The following is a 16,480-nucleotide window of genomic DNA, read 5'->3' as shown; positions in this document are numbered from 1 at the left end:
GCGCGCGCTTCTTGAAAGTGCCGGGCGGCAGCCGCGCGCAGCGGCCGGGCCGGAGGGCCGCTGTAGTCCCGCCAGGGACCGACCGACCGAGGCCGCTGGTCGTGTCCCTTCGCTCACCCCCTTCCCTTCGCTCACCCCCTTCCCTTCGCTCACCCCCTTCCCTTCGCTCACCCCCTTCCCTTCGCTCACCCCCTTCCCCTGGCGGTGCCGGCCCGCGCCGAGACAGAGTCACCGAGCGTGCGAGGCGGTCCCGAGCCGAGGTTGGGGGGGGCACCCGCAGGAGCCTCCCGTGCCCCCGGCCCAGCGACCTCAGATCTGACCTGACCCGACGTGCCGTGAGCGAAGATCCAGGTTCCTTTCCCCCCACTCTGCAGCTCAAGCGGCGCCATGGGGATCCAAGGCCTGCTCCAGTTCATCAAGGAGGCTGCCGAGCCTTCCCACGTGAAGAAGTACAAAGGGCTGACGGTCGCTGTGGACACCTACTGCTGGCTGCACAAAGGCGCTTATGCGTGCGCTGAAAAGCTTGCCCGAGGAGAGCCCACGGATCTGTAAGTCTTCGTTATGTTTCCGTCTCGGCCCTCTTGCAAATTAAAGTTTTGTTAGCTTGATGTTTCTTAACTAATAGTTTATAATAATAAAGCTAAGTATATAACAGCTTCGCTTCTTACTTTTGCTTCTGAATTCTCAGTCCCACTAGAACTCTTTTGAAATGGAAATTTTGGCCATAAGTAAGTAGTTTTTCAACTGTGCGAAATAAATATTCAAGTATACGTTGGGGAAAAAACTCTCTAAACTATTTTTTGTTAAAATACCAATGGCTGTGAGAGTTAGGTTTTTTTCTAGCGTGTCTAGGTAATAATCTAATTTCTCAGATGAGATTCTGTACATGCAATTCATGTGTTTCAAATTTAGTATTATTTTCAGGCACCTTTTTTGTATGCAATGATACTTTTTAATTACTGCTGTGACAAAGGTTGTAATGATACTGAGGAATTATGAGAGATGGGTTGTGCTCTGAATAAGGTGTAAGTTTTTCTGCTTAATGTATTATATTTTTAGTAAGAGTAGCTTTTCTAATGTAACATGGATTTTTCATTTACACAGTTATATTTCTGAGGAAGGGAAATGAACGAAAATTGTGGTCATATTTCAGGTTCAGCTCTGGAGCTTAAATTCGGTTTGTGTAACTTCTTGTCCATCTCTGGAAAACTGGGTTGAACTCTTATTTCAGATTGGATATAATTTTAAATCACAGAATGGGTAAGGTTGGAAGGGACTACTGGATGTCATCTGGTCTGACCTCCTGCTCATGCAGGGTCCCCTAGAGCACTTAGAATTGTGTCCAGGTGGCTTTTAAATATCTCCAGAGAAGTAAGAGGTTCTAAAACTTCTCTGGGCAACCTGTTCCAGTGCTTGGTCACTTGCACAGTAAAGAAGTTCTTATATCCAAGTAGGAATTCCCGTGTTTTGGTTTCTGCTCGTTGCCTCTTGTCCTATTGCTTGGCACCACCAAGAGAAGACCTTGGCTCCATCAAATGTTTGATTGGAGGCAAGAGAGACTTGATGCTTTGCAAATGGGTTCAAATCTTTACTCCTGCTTCTGTTGATTTGAAGAACTGTGGAGTTTCATCCAACCCTGCTACCTGCCTTTGAAGGTTATGAAGGTCTCTCAGAGTCCTGAGAATGGGATACACTTCAGTTGAGGAAAAAATTGTCTATCAGGAGAAACATTCATAGTTATAGGACACTTTGGAATGGTTGAATTTAAATACATAAATATTTTATGAGCAAATCTTGTTTCCATGCATGTATCATCCTAGACTGGCACTTAAACTATAGTTTAGCATCCTTTCACAGTTTAAAATTCATCTGTATTATATAACTAAAGTGCTTGTCTTTCAAAATCATAGTTATTTTTCTGTAGCTCTAAATTCAGTGTCTTTAATCCTTACATTCTAAATGCTTCTAAGTCCCACTCTCCTTCCCCTCCCTTCCCCTGCTGAAAAGGTTACTCTTTTTGTTTTAAACAGTGTCCTTAAAATAAAAACACTTGATTTTTTTTTTCATTGGGCATCGTTGTAATGCATTTAGTGTTTACAGCAGCTATTATGTTTTAGTTCTGTGCTGCTGATATAAAACGGTCTTCTACAGAACTGTAGAAATAACAGGTAAGGAGATGAGAGGTCTGAGAGAATAAATAAAGTCTGAGATTCCCAAGAAATATTTTTCCAGGGATGGGTTTGAAAGGCAGTGGAGGATTGCCTCCTGGCCCATACACCATCTTCACAGTAAGTACAGATAGGGGAACTTTTCTGACTTTTGTAATGTTTTCAGTGCTCTGCCTGTATTTTTAGTATGGGAAGATAGGTTTGTACGTCTGTCCACAGCATGTGTCCACTGTCTAGAGAGCAGAGTGGACAGTTCTATAAAGAGAGATTTAATAACTTTCAGCTCTACAGAAGTGCATTTAGTCTGCATTTCTGGGGAAAGATCATGTACTGTGCTTGTCTGCCTCCTCTTTCTCTGGCCGTTACGAATTGAGTTGCTGAAACTAAAAAGACAATCCATGTTTTAACTTTTCAAGTTTTTGTCAGTGTTGAATTCCAATGTTGCAGAATCAAATTGAATTGTACTTGAGTTCTTATTTCATTTTGTGTAGGAGAGAGGAGCAGTCAGTCTAGTTCTGAGTTGGGAGGTGGACTGTTTCTAATAAAAAAACCTCCAAAACCAACCAAACAGCATTCAAGTGTTCTTGTTCTTTTTGTGATGCTGGGGAAATATACAGCCTGTTAAGATCCTTGAACAACAGTTGTCCTAAACTTGCAGTTCTCCTTTTCTGCAGACAGATAATATGCAACAGACTTGTGGTTGACAATAAAGTTTATCTTTCTATTCTTACTTTTGTTATTGTCAATACAGTTATGTAGCTTTCTGTATGAAACTTGTTGAGATGCTCCTTTCATTTGGAATTAAACCAATTCTGGTATTTGATGGATGCACTCTACCCTCTAAGAAGGAAGTGGAAAAGGCCCGACGAGAGTAAGTACTGAGCTGTATTGATTTGCAAGCAAGGCACTGTGTTTATCACTACAGTTAATTTTCAAAGTCAAAAAACCTCAAACTTCAACTAGGTAGTAAGGTCTGGTAAACTTCCCTGCAGTGTAGTGTGATTTCATTTAATTTACATCTAAAATTAAACTTCTTAGAGGTTTTATTCCAAAAATAGAAATGCACTTTGTAAATGAAAGCCATTTGATAAGAGGAAGGAAGTAAACCTCTGAGCGTTAGTTCCTGTAATGTATTAGAGGCTTTTAGTTTGCCTGCCCTTGTGATCTTTGGACAAAAATATTTCTTCCCAATATAATTTTATTTAAAACTAATATCACGTTCCTCATCTTTCTCTGTAATAAGAAAACTCATATCAGGTTTGGATTCAGGTCACTAGAAATGCGACTTCTCACTCAAGCTGTGAGAATTTTTCACCAGTGGTTGTTGTTTATAAATTCCCATGAGACATATGCTCCCTTCAGCATGGAGTGAACAGTTTCTGATATTTGAAATTAAGTAAATTATTCCTTCTGTCCTCTAAACCAATAAGTATCTAATGGCAGATACTCCCAAAATTCGTTAAATCTATTTGACTGCAAACTGAGAGTGGGTGCATTTCTTCTTTCACACTGCTGATTTCAGTTCCTGGTTAGTCACTGTTTTCTGAGGAAATACTATAAATTTCAACATGCTGACCTAGTTATCCTTGTCAATACAATAACTTAGTTATTCTTATGTTTAAAAAAATTACTCAATAGACCAGACTTGGGTAGTGTTCCAATTTCCCCCCCCCCCCCCTTGCCACCTGTCTCTCTTAGTCCTCTCTGCTGTTTGTTCTTTCAAGTGAAAAGCAATCTGAAATTGGTGGATGTTTTTGTCTATCTTTTAGGAAGCGTCAAGCCAGTCTTCTGAAGGGGAAACAATTGTTGCAGGAAGGGAAACTGTCAGAAGCCAGGGAATGTTTTGGGCGCAGTGTAAATGTTACCCATGCTATGGCTCGTGAAGTTATTAAAGTAAGTTGTCAATACTGTTGATAATGCCAGTTTTTAAAAAAAAAATATGCAGTAGGTAGCATGTCTTAGTCTGCATTTTTATGGCTACATCACTACCTCTTCTATGTAGGCAAGAAAAACACTCCTTCCTTCCCAGTCTCTAGTTGTCCTACATATTACAGGACTGTGTTAAGCACAGTTGACAAACTTTAACTTCACTTCTAGCTTATTATGCCCAGTTGTATAAATAATAATGATGTGTCAGTTGAAATATCTCTTCTTACTGCTATGAACTGAATTTGATAACTCCTCAGTTTCACTTCTGATGCACAAAAACTAAGCACAGTTATTAGTTTTTTATATTTTTCCCCTCAGCTAGTTTCTGAACATAGACTGCAAAAAAAAAATTGGCTGCCTAAAAACTGTTCTAGTAGCTTTTTACTATGCTTCCACTGCAGTCATAGGATCTTTGTCAAAACAGTATCAAGTTTATTCTGGTGGTGTTTTCCTCTGTCCAGAATATAATTTGCATGAGCTTGAAGCTGGCACCTGTGGTCAGATGTAGTGACCGTGGTGTTACAGGCCAACACAGGAAAGGCTGTTTTTGTAAACTAGTCTATATAGGTCTAAACTGTTTGAAACTTGAGGTTTTGAATATGAAATATCAGGCTCTAATGGGGCAGGATGGGTGTGTGATTAAAAAGATCATGGTTTTGGCTTTTTAACATAGAGGTTCTTATGCTTTCAGATCTCTTAAGGTAATTGCTGCAAATTGATGCAAAGTACTTGTATGCTTCTTGTTTACGTACAGGCTGCACGAGCCCGGGGAGTTGATTGCATTGTTGCTCCTTATGAAGCTGATGCTCAGTTGGCTTATCTTAATAAGATTGGCATTGTTCAAGCTATAATTACAGAAGACTCTGATCTTTTAGCTTTTGGATGTAAAAAGGTATGGAAGAAAATACTAACAGCTTTTACCTCTTGCTGGTATCTTAAAAGCAGAGTTTGAAGTTGCCAAATATGTTTTTGTGGATTTACTCTTCTACAGTAAATGTGGGAAACAGAAGAGATGAGAATAGCACTTTGCCTCTCTTGTTTCCACCAAGTGCAAGGAACTATCTTATACGGGTGAAAAATGTTGTTTTCATTTCCTCTTAATTTTCAGGTATTTCTGAAAATTGACAAGTTCGGAAATGGACTAGAGATAGATCAAGCTCGACTAGGAAACTGCAAACAGCTTGGAAATGTGTTTACAGAAGAGAAATTCCGCTACATGTGTATTCTTTCTGGTTGTGACTACCTCGCATCAATATATGGAATTGGGTTAGCTAAAGCATGCAAGTTACTAAAATTAGCCAACAATCCAGATATTATAAAGGTAAATTTGGTTTTGCTTTTTTCTCTGGTAAGGCTCTGCATTTCTCCCCCCATTACCTGTGTGGGAGAGGGGCAGGGATTGGAAATCTTATTTAATTACATGTGTATGGATATGGACATTTATGTATTAAAAACAGTATGGATGAAAAGTTTGGAATGTGCAAAACAAAAAATAAGGTTGGGTGTTTTTGTTTTTTTTTCTTGTTCGATGTATGAAATGAAAACAAATCTAGCATTAGAAAATAGAGAGTCTAAGAGACTGAGAATAACTTCTGTGTAGGTAGTAAGGGAGTAGAGAGGTTTTTAAGAGCTAATGAGAAGAATACCTTATGGGTCTGTCCTGAAGGCAGGTAAATCTAATCCAGAGAAGCATTTAAGTATGCAGTCTAATTAACTTAGTGTGTTATATTCTTTCTTAAGTTACTTGTGTGCTTTAGTGTATTTTGGGGTTTTTTTCTCTCACAGGCTGTACACAAAGAACTATGATTTTTATTTTTAAAATGGTTTATATCATGTAAATCAGGCATCAAAGCAACTGATTTGGCTTTTGTGGAAGTAAAAAGGGAACTTCGAACTTTTTCCATATAAATCATTATTTCCTTTCATGTATCCCTGAGCAAAATGTCAGGGTTTAATCTGATTAGTATTGCTTTTTTTCTCTTCTAGAAACACCCATGCATTGCTTATGTGTCCTGATAATATGAATAATAAAATAGGATATGCATTAGTTTAAAATAGTATACCTTAAGGAGACACTTTGTATTTCTAATCACACTTTGTACTTTATTGAACAAGAAGCATTTATAAAGAGTTGAATTGTGTTATGTGATTGTAAGCAACTTGAGTGGGGAAAATAATGTGCAAAATTTCTTTTTCTTTCCTTCCCTTGGTTAAGTTTAATCTTCTTGTTGTAACAGGATGTGCATTCTACGTTTAATTGCATCAAAGATCTTAATAATCAACATGTATTTAACTGTTTGTGTGAACTGTTTAAATGAAGCAGTTGAGCAATTTCTTTTTTGTTACAGGTTATTAAGAAAATGGGGCAGTACTTGAAGATGAATATAACAGTACCAGAAGAATACATACAGGGTTTTACACGAGCCAATAATACATTCCTTTATCAGTTAGTTTTTGATCCTCTCAACAGAAAATTAGTTCCTCTGAATGCATATGGGGATGACATTGATCCAGAAACACTAAGTTATGCAGGACGGTATCCTTTGTGTTGAAACAGCAGAATGGGGAAATAAGGGTGAACAGATGGGGTGTCTTATACTTTTCATTCCATCAGTGGTATGCTTAGATTTTGCATTGCACCCCTGCTGTTTACTAAAGCCTGGCTTTTCTGCACTCTTAAAATTTTGGAGTGGTTTTCTTCTTTGCTCCTTTGCTCAACTTTAATGAGTTTAAAAAGCGTGCCGGAGGGTAACTGAGTGATCTATCATTGATACATCATTTTAGGCAGAAGTTATTAATCCTTTTTTTTTTCTCTTTAGAAAACCAATTGTTAAATACAGGTTATATTTAAACTGTTTGAGTTACTTTATGACTGTCTTTAATTTCTGGCTATTTTAAGTGTGTTATAATCTGTACTTGGTTAATTCTTGCAATTTGTGTTCAATTCGTTCTCTAATCTAAGCATTTCCTATTTTACCAGATATCTCTTCCTGTAGAACAAGTAGCATTTTGCCACATCTGTGCAACATAAATTTCAGCATGAAAGATTAGGAAAATGAAGAAAGAGAGGATACTGTTGAAGTAGTTACTAGCTTTATATGTTCAAGCCACTTAATCTCTGGCATTTCCAGAAATAAGAGAAAGATGGTAAATTTTCTGCTGATAATGGAAGGATTTAATTTTGACTTAGATCTGCAGTCCTTCGGCAAATCATGAATTACAATTGTTGTTGCATCAGATTGAGCCAAAAGTAGTGGTATTAATCCTTTAGGTTAGTATTCTAGCCATGCTTGTTAGCATAAAAATGGGAAACAGATATTCTAACTTTCATTCTATAGTTCTTGAAATGTAATATAATATTCAGATATTTTCCTTTACGATGATGGAAACAGACATTTTGGTGATGATACTGCTTTTCAAATTGCCATTGGAAACATTGATATCAATACAATGGAACAAATTGATAATTATAACCCTGACACTGCACAGGTAACATCTTTGTTCTGAAGTTATATATTGAAAATTTCATGTAGGTCTGAACATTTGTGAAAAAATGTGAATGTTATTTTCAAATGAATTGGCAGTGAGAGCTATTCTGTTATTGCAGAAACCATATGCTTCCACACGCATATTTTTTTGCTTTTTTTGCAGATAAAGTTTTATTTTTCATGACATTTGACTTTAATGTTTGCTTTAGTTTTACTTTCAGACTTTTTTGGTAAGTCCTTAATACTGTTGACAGAAGTAAGTGACTTAAAAAGAAAATTCTCGAAGAGATTTGGGTTTTTTCCAAGTATAATCCTAAATTATGTTTTCTGAATAGAAATAAAACTTAAACTTTCAATTTTGTCTCAGAAGAGCAGTTAATCACTTACACCATATTAAAATGAAGTCATGTCAGCACTAAAAAAAGGAATTTGTATAAAAAGTGTGAGAAATGTGAGAAAAAAAAAAGAAAAGGCTTGTGTTAAGTATGTCACTAGAAGTACAAATGTTAAAATGTCCTTGTATACTAAATCAAGAAATCATATGTAGAAGGCAAGATTATAAACCTGTGTCTTGGTTTTTAATTTTTTTGTAGCTTGTGCAGCAGAGAAGTTGTGGCTGGAATGACAGACGTAATAATCATGTAAATAGCATTTGGAGCAGAGAATACCAGTTTGGCCCTACTGAAGATACTGTTCCTCCTAAAATGCATTTACTAGACAAACCAACAACCAAAGGCATGGAGAAAATAATCAGCATTAAAGGGCTAAAGCTTCCAGGCAAAGAGCTCTTGCCAAAAAGGTCGAGGAGTGGTATGTTTTTATTAAATAATTATGTGAATAACAGTAGAAGGCTGTGGGAAAAGAAAGGATTTTATCTTGGACTTGATGGTATGCAACTTTTAGAGGCTTAACTCTTAACTGTTACTGTCTATATTCTGTTTTCAACAAGCTACAAGACTCAGAAGCCATAATATTAAAGCCTAGAAAATGATCGAGGGTGATGGCCAACTTTCCACAGCACTTGATTTTAACTTTCTTTAATTTGCTATAAAGCTTAAGTGTTTTCAATTTGAAGTTATGTTTAATACAATCTGTTCTATTTTTATATATTTTTGGCTTTAATTTCTATCTTATAATGGCTTGTGAAGAAATTAAAACATTGTGTTTTTCCTAGCACTGATATTAGTTGCCAGACAGAAAACTTAAAGAATGTTTTCTGTACTCTTCTCACGCTGTGTTGCCTATATCCCTTGTATAGGTGTTCTTTCTGTCAACTTTTTCACTTCCTCTAGTGGATCTGTGCTATCTTGTCTTCTACTTCACCTAAGTTATATGTGCTGAAATAAGCTGTGGGCTTTTAATAGAAGGGGCAATTTTTTGCTCCCATTGTGCTTTATGTAATGTGTTAAGTATTTTCTCTTCCTCTGCTTTCTTTGCTTTCTGATTATGCCACTAGGCCTTTATTTTTGGCCTTTGTTACTCGTGCTATCTTCCTACTCTCTTTTATCAAACCTTGTAGGTAGTTTAGCAACCTGCCTTTAAGTCAAATTTAGTTTTGCTTTCAAAGCATTAAAAAAAAACAAACCACACCATATCCAAAACAAATATTATGTTTCATTTTAGTTGTTCTGTCTTCACTCCATCTGCAAAAAATTATTTTTAAGGTTATAGACTAGAAAACAATGTTTTAAACTTTTTAACTGTAATGTCAATAATGTTCCTACTAGACCTTACCAATATTTTTAATATGTAAAGCTTAGTTATTTCATCACTGGTTAATTGTAGTATTGTGCTTCTGCAATAATGTTTAAATTGTCTAGATTTGGAAGAAGTCTCAGATGGAGATCTGTTGAAGCAATATTCATTTACAAAAGCAAAAAGAGTCAAGAAGGAGGATGATCATGAGGGTCAAGGACAAAAGAGTGTCTCAGCAATACAAAGCCTTGATTCTTCAGGAAGTTCTCTCACTCAAGAAAGCTCTAACTCCCTGCCCAGAGTTAGAAATAAATTTGCTTCCTTTTTACAAAGGAAAAACAAAGACAAGGATGCTGTAATTGTTCCAGGAACAAGAAGCAGGTATGCTTATGTCGTATGTTTTAATAAGTAGCAAAATACTGTTTGCTGTCCTGGTTGCTGAAATAACATGAATGCTAAGCAAAATGCTTATGTTTCATAGACTAGGTTGCTCAGAACGATATCCAACCTGATCTTGAACACTGCCAGGGATGGGGCATCCACAGCTTCTCTGGGGAACTTCTTCCAGTGCCTCACTACACTCATAGTGGAGAATTTCTTCCTAATATCTAATCTAAACCTGCCTTCTTTCAGTTTGAAGCCATTACCCTTGTCCTATCACTACATGCCCTTGTGAAAAGTCCCTCTCCAGCTCTTTTGTAGGCTACCCTGTAGGTACTGGAAGGTGCTATAAGGTCTCCCTAAAGCCTTTTCTTCTCCAAGCTGAACAACCCCAACTCTCTCAGCCTGTTCTCATAGGAGAGATGCTCCAGCCTTGTGATCTACTTATAGTCTCTCCGTATAATAGTCAATACTTCTGACCATTTTTTTCCCAGGTAAAGGTTATATGACATATCTCAAAAAAAAAAAAAGTAGCTGCTTTTTGCCAAATATATAAGCAGTTAGTCAATACATTGACTTAAGTTGATAGAGTTTTTTGTTTTGATAAATTCAAACTGGTCATATTGTATGACAAATACCTATTCTTATCCCATTCAGTTGATACTGCTGATCTCTGCACCAGCACTTTGAGAAGAGTGACTTTGGGTTTGTTAGGGTTTCTGGTTGGTTTTTTTTTTGTTGTTCTTGTTTTTTTGGGTTGGTTTGTTTGTTTGTTTGTCTTTGTGTTTTTTTCATTCAGTTGCATTTGGCCACAGCTGCTTGAATTTGTTTTACAACGCATTATCACCTTTAAGCCTGTTATTGTATGATTATTATCTTAAATACTTTGAATATTTTAAAGCAGTGTAATTTTACAGAGCAGTCTTAATACTGATGTTCTTTACTTTTAAGGCACACCTTCCTGAGCTGAAAGTTTTGTTATGTTGTATCAAATATTTAGAGTTGTCAGTGACGATAGGTTCTTCTCTAAATTTGTGCTTAGTACTCTTAGGAGCTGCTGCTATAGCATGGAAGAGAAGTAGTAAGGTTCTAGTTTCCTTGATAAGAGGTGCCTGAAGTATTTCACTACTGCTTAGCTTTATGATAATTAATTAATATATTCTTAAATTTTGTAGGATTCCTGTATGTTTTGCTTTCTGGTGAAGAACCTTATTAGTATTCCAGTCAATGAATGACATGTTTACAGATGCTTTTTCCCTCCCTTTTTTTACTGTTATTTGTTAAATGCCTCCCTGAAGGACTTTGCCCATTGTCAAAATAATTTGTCTGCAAACATACCTTGAAAATAAAATTGATGGATAGAGACAGCTGTTGGATTTTGGAGACGAGATACATTTGCAGTAACTTTCTTCTCCCCTGCCTCTACTTTTTTGTTTCTTTTTTAGGTTTTTCTGCAGCGATGCAATTATGTTTGACAGTAGAGCAAAGAAGGATGATGATAATGATCTAACTCAAGATACTGAGCAGGATTGCCAGAAACAGGAAATAAAAAATGTAGCAGAAGATGTCTCTCAGTTTTCAGAAACTGAAAAATCAACCAGGACTGTCTTTACACCTCCCAGAGAAATGCAGAAAAGTTGTTTCCAGTGGTTTAGCAGCCTCGTAAGTAATTCAGGAAACCCTGGTCCATCTCATACTGTATTTTCACAGCAGTTTCACAGAGAGAGAAACAATTGTGTTGTATCCCAGGAAGATCAGATTAATGGGATTCAAACAGAGAATGAGGCAGTGTGTGATGTAATAGAGGAAGAGTCCTCCCCCTTAATAGAACTGGAACAGTCATCGCAGTCTCATGAGTCCTGTGAACCATCAGAATCTAGTTTGGAGTCTTCAGAAATATTACAAATGTCCAACAACAGTTCAGATGCAAAGGTAAGAAAATTAGACATTTGTTTTAGCATTTGTTTTCGCTTTAAATTATAAAACAAATTATGCAATGAAGTCTTCTCTTCAGAGTGATGGCCTACAGACGATGTAGCTTGTGCTAACAAAACTTGTTTCTAAATAGAATCATAGAATGATTATAATTCATTCTTGTCAATGCTTAAAATAATTGTAATACAATGTGCATTGACATACTAGCTTGCATAAAGTCTGGTTTTAGTTTGTCTTCAGTCTTTCTGCTATTTCTACAGTGGGTCATAAAAAACCCTGGTAGGCAAGCTTTTATTCTCTGCTTTTGTTAGTCTCTGAAGTCCTTTCAGAAAGTTTGTGTATATATATATAAATATATATATACATATATGTGTATATATATATATATATATGTCTTCATAGTGTTGTTTGCTTAAAGTAAGCCCAGGTGTTTGTATAGGTTCGTAGAACTACTGAAAAGGTTGTCTTTTAAGGTATATAGCTGTAGATACAAAAATATATATTGTGTTTGCAAAAACGAACCCCAACCTGTTTTAAAACCAAATCAATTTTCTTATGAAGGAATCTGACTCCAATTCAAAACTGGCTGATGATAAACATACTCTGTCTCTGCTATTTTCTGCTGTTCGAACTGACAAAAAAAATACAATCATGAAAACTAAGGTAAGAGTTCTTTTAACTTTATGAGCTTTATTAAAATCTGAAAATCAGTTTTTGCTTTCTTCTAGTTCCTTGTGGAACTCTCAGTGAAAGGCTTAAGCAATGCAAATGTTGGCAAGACAAAACTGTGTTCTTATTCATCTACATCAAAGCTGAGATGAAATATAACCAGGCCACCTATGGTTGATAACACAGTTGCAATTTGTTTGGGGATTTCAAACACTTCAATATAAAATAAAAAAACAAGCTATCGCAAAAAAACCTTAGTTTGTATAAAAAACCTTAGTTAGAATAAACTTATGTTCCTTGTCTTTGACATTTCAAAGAGCTTTACACATTTGTCTATTTTGTAAAACTTCTAAGACTTTAACAGCTAAAAGTGCTCTGACTCCTTATGTGGTGTCATTAGAATTGGCCAAAAGATAAAGTCGGAGGAAGATGTTTTCATCCTTTCCTGCATAGCCTAACTGACTTCTTTTTCATAAACAGGCAAAAAATCAGAAGCCTCTGTGCCAAACAAAAATATTACATTTTGTAAAATAGTGACATCTTGTGGTTATTGTCAGGAACTTATTCATTAAGATGAAATTTACATTTTTATTCTGCAATATTAACATTTTCTCCTCAATAAGGCTGAGCAATGAAATCATCCTGGGATTCAGAATTTTATTACTTTGTTTTTGAGGCTATATTTAATGTTTTAATTTGTTCTGCTCTTGTAAAAGTTATATTGGGAGAATGAATGTAATAAATATTGGGGAATACACATTATGGAAGTACTGAGGTAATATAAGCATCATGTAAAAATAAAATTTCAGCATGCTTGGAGCCCTTCAGATAATAGAAAAGCTGCTGAAAATCTGTGAGGATAGAAGGGTTTGTGTAAAGCAAGCAGCTTAGTAGGAGGATTTCTTCCACTTATTTCCTTGGCTGTGCATTCTCTCTGCTTCCTTTATGTGCTCGTAATAAGACTTATAAAGAATTGCACCAGAAAACTGGCATGGCCAAAAACTTAACTTGACTGCAATAATCAATAGGTCAATCATATTGGAACTTGGACCCACCCAGACTCCTGGATTCCTTTGAGTTGTAGCACCAGTAGGACCATAGGAGAGGGAAGGTAGAAATAAAGAGCACCACTTTTGGCTCAGTTTTCTTTTAGGTTTATTTACTGCAAGGGTAAAACAAGAGAAGTGTTTGCTGGTGTTAAGTATAGTAGAAGATAGCTATAAAAGGGAATAATGAGTTCCAGATTTAGGGAAGAAGCAGTTAATCACTTAAAGCGTAATTCTGATTTTGGTAAGCTGAATATCAGCTATGTAGATGATCTATAGAGAAATTTAATAACTGGGGAGGCAGTCTGAGAAATTTGTCAGCTGGTATTGTGGTTCCAATCCAAAATGTGAAGTGCCTACCGACTCCATTCTAATATCAAAACTAATAGAAGCTTTTTACTAACAATTACCTATAAGATAGTGAACTCCCTAAGACTTCATGGGTTTTTTCTGTGATAGTATTTCAGCTGTGGTTTTTATTGCTAATTAATTTTTACAATTGCTGTGAGGTCAGCAAAGACACTAATATTGACAATAGAAAAGAGTGTTCTGCTCCGGCTTTAAGTTTCTTAGTGGGAGTTCAGCATGTAGCTTTGCCTAATTTTGGGGTAGCTAAATTAAGTTTTAACTCTGATGTAATTCAGTACTACAGAGATAATGTAGGATTATGGTGAATTCACACATGTTGCAAAATGGCCGAGGTGATAGATAAATGGCAAAATACTATCAAGCAGGGAGTTTTAGGATTTTATTTTTATTTTTCCTAGTATTCTTGTTCCAATTTTTAGTCTACAGTTTAAACACTTTTTTCGCCCTTGGAATACCAAGATCTGCGTGGTGGAAACAGGTAGAAACAATGTAATTTCAATAATAGAATCCTTACGGTTAGCTGTCAGCCCAGCACTACCATGCTCACCATTGAACCACATCCAGAAGTGCCATATCTACACAATTTTTGAACACCTTCAAGGATGATGATTCTACCACTTCCCTGGGCAGTCTGTTCCAATGCTTTACAACCCTTTCTGTGAAGAAATTTTTCCTAACATCCAATCTAAACCTCCCCTGGTGCAACTTGAGGCCATTTCCTGTCACTTGTTACCTGGGAGATGAGACCAGCCCCCACCAGGCTACAATCTCCTTTCAGGTAGTTGTAGAGACTGGTGAGGTCTCCCCTGAGCCTCCTTTTCTGCAGACTAAGCAACCCCAGCTCCCTCAGCTGCTCCTCATAAGACTTGTGTTCCACACCCTTCACCAGCTCCATTGGCCTTCTCTGCACACCTCAATGTCCTTCTTGTAGGGAGGGGCCCAAAACTGAAGGCAGTATTCAAGGTGCAAAAAAATATGTAACAAGTTGGGGAGGGAGGCAAAATACGCTGTCATTTTGGAAAGAACAAAGCTACAAGTTGTCTTTGAAGAAAAGGCTGCCAATATCTTTTATTTTAAAATACAAAAGTGTTAGGTAGTCAATAGTAAATACTTGGATGAGGAAAGAGCTATTTGCATTAGTTAGTGAAGCACCTGAAGTAGGCAGAGCTGTGCCATTTTCTAAAGATGATCCAGCAAAATGGAAAAGATAATTTATTTTTAGCAAAACACTTTATTCTTAATATTATCCAAATGGGAAATAAGAGCATTATTTACAACCTAAGTGTCCTTAACTAATCTTATGTAGCCAACTGTAAAATAGTAACTTCTTAGAACTGTAGACACTCATTGTGTCTTCTTTCAAAGAAACATATTTTTGCAACCTTTTAGAATACAAAGACCTATGGAAACTGGTTTGCCAGTTCTTACAGCACATTATGTTTAATGTGTTTGAGATACCACTTTTTAGATTATAGAAGCTATCTAAATATACCTTGTTGTGGCAATTCATATTGCATTATCTTGACACAATGTAAAGCACTTTATTTTTTAAGTTTTGCAGTATAGTATTTCTTGCTTACAGGTTTTCATTTTAACCGTGTGTGCTGCAATATTAAAATCTCACAGGTTCCTGGTTTACATAAATCCAGTAGTACAAGATCACGTATTGTAACAAAGCTCAAACCGTGGGTACCAGCTAAAGTAAGTGGATTAAGCAGGAAACTGTCACCTGTGCAGAAGAGAAGTGACTGTGATACTGAAAATAAGCTGGGACTGCAAGTTACTGTTAGTGAACTCTGGAAAAGCTTCCAATTTAAAAGGTGAGTTGCTTTAACCCTTTACTTTGTGCCCTGTATACTGTTTTTCCAAATAAACAATTTTCAAAGCAGACTCTACGTATCTCGATACAGTTCAATAAAGATAATAGCTCAAAATAGATGTTTTCTACCTATAATTTATAATTTTTTGAGCTCGATATAAACGTGAAGCATGACTTTTGGTAAATATCTTAGAATTACTTCTAATCAGGAAAAACTCTCAGCTAAAATTAATTTGTTGAATTTTATTGATTGGGGCATTTAGTTTAACATAATTGATATGAAAATCATCGCCATTGTTTGACATCAAACACCAAAGGTCACTTCTTAATCTAAATGCAAAAGCTGCATAGAAATTACTAAATTTAATTGAATACAAGGTTGCTTCTGTTTAACTCTGTGCCCCTCACATTTTGAGATGGCTGATTGTCAGAAGTGTTCTGCTTTCAAGATGACTGTGAATTGATGAAATATTTCTGTTAGCAGAAGTCTGTGATTGGAAGAGACGTTTTTGCACAGTATAAAATGCTATTGCTTTTCCTCGTGCAGATGGCTTGTCTAACTTGAAGTTTCTGCAAATATCTTCAAGGTTTGAACTTGAAGGGCAATGATTATTTTAAAAAAGTAAAACAAAACCTGAAGTGTAGGTATTCTAACTTACACTGTTTCCATGGGCTAAGGTAAAAACTCTTGGTGGTAAAGTTCTACCAGCTCAAAGTAGCAATCTCTTAAATAAATAAGTCTTATTTAAATAAAATTATTATTTTTGCTAGTCCAAAACCAAATGTGAGTAGGATAAAAGTATTTTTTTCACTGAGTGGTTAATAATGGTACTGCTGAACAATGTGTTAAGTCAGATGAATGCATTTTTTTAGCAAGTTTAGGCCTTAGGGTAGGTTCTTATAAACATACAAGTGATTTCTGTTTAAAAAAATATTACTTTTGGTATTTACATTTTTATAAATCTTTATTATCCTCTTGAT

The 16,480-nt window shown here is 36.2% G+C and overlaps 1 protein-coding gene across 3 annotated transcripts in view; it reads left to right on the top strand.

The window, feature by feature from the left end:
- The window catches only part of EXO1 (exonuclease 1), a 30,383-nt gene that overhangs the window by 12,726 nt on the left and 1,177 nt on the right, over positions 1–16,480 (top strand). The window contains exons 1-13 of one of the 3 annotated variants that reach the window (XM_032684515.1): positions 214–548; positions 2,920–3,039; positions 3,938–4,061; positions 4,852–4,989; positions 5,206–5,418; positions 6,446–6,633; positions 7,490–7,586; positions 8,179–8,395; positions 9,406–9,661; positions 11,107–11,323; positions 11,411–11,593; positions 12,158–12,259; positions 15,307–15,500. In XM_032684515.1, the coding sequence (XP_032540406.1) occupies positions 388–548; positions 2,920–3,039; positions 3,938–4,061; positions 4,852–4,989; positions 5,206–5,418; positions 6,446–6,633; positions 7,490–7,586; positions 8,179–8,395; positions 9,406–9,661; positions 11,107–11,323; positions 11,411–11,593; positions 12,158–12,259; positions 15,307–15,500 (2,210 nt within the window). In that variant the 5' untranslated portion in view covers positions 214–387. Of the gene's footprint in view, positions 1–213; positions 549–2,919; positions 3,040–3,937; positions 4,062–4,851; positions 4,990–5,205; positions 5,419–6,445; positions 6,634–7,489; positions 7,587–8,178; positions 8,396–9,405; positions 9,662–11,106; positions 11,594–12,157; positions 12,260–15,306; positions 15,501–16,480 lie in introns of those variants that run through there. The other 2 variants (XM_032684514.1, XM_032684513.1) reach the window with 2 other exon arrangements.

This window comes from Chiroxiphia lanceolata, chromosome 3, assembly GCF_009829145.1.
Source record: "Chiroxiphia lanceolata isolate bChiLan1 chromosome 3, bChiLan1.pri, whole genome shotgun sequence".
Taxonomy (NCBI): domain Eukaryota; kingdom Metazoa; phylum Chordata; class Aves; order Passeriformes; family Pipridae; genus Chiroxiphia; species Chiroxiphia lanceolata.
The sequence above is the reverse complement of the archived record's forward strand: the minus strand, read 5'-3'. Positions and strand labels throughout refer to the sequence as shown.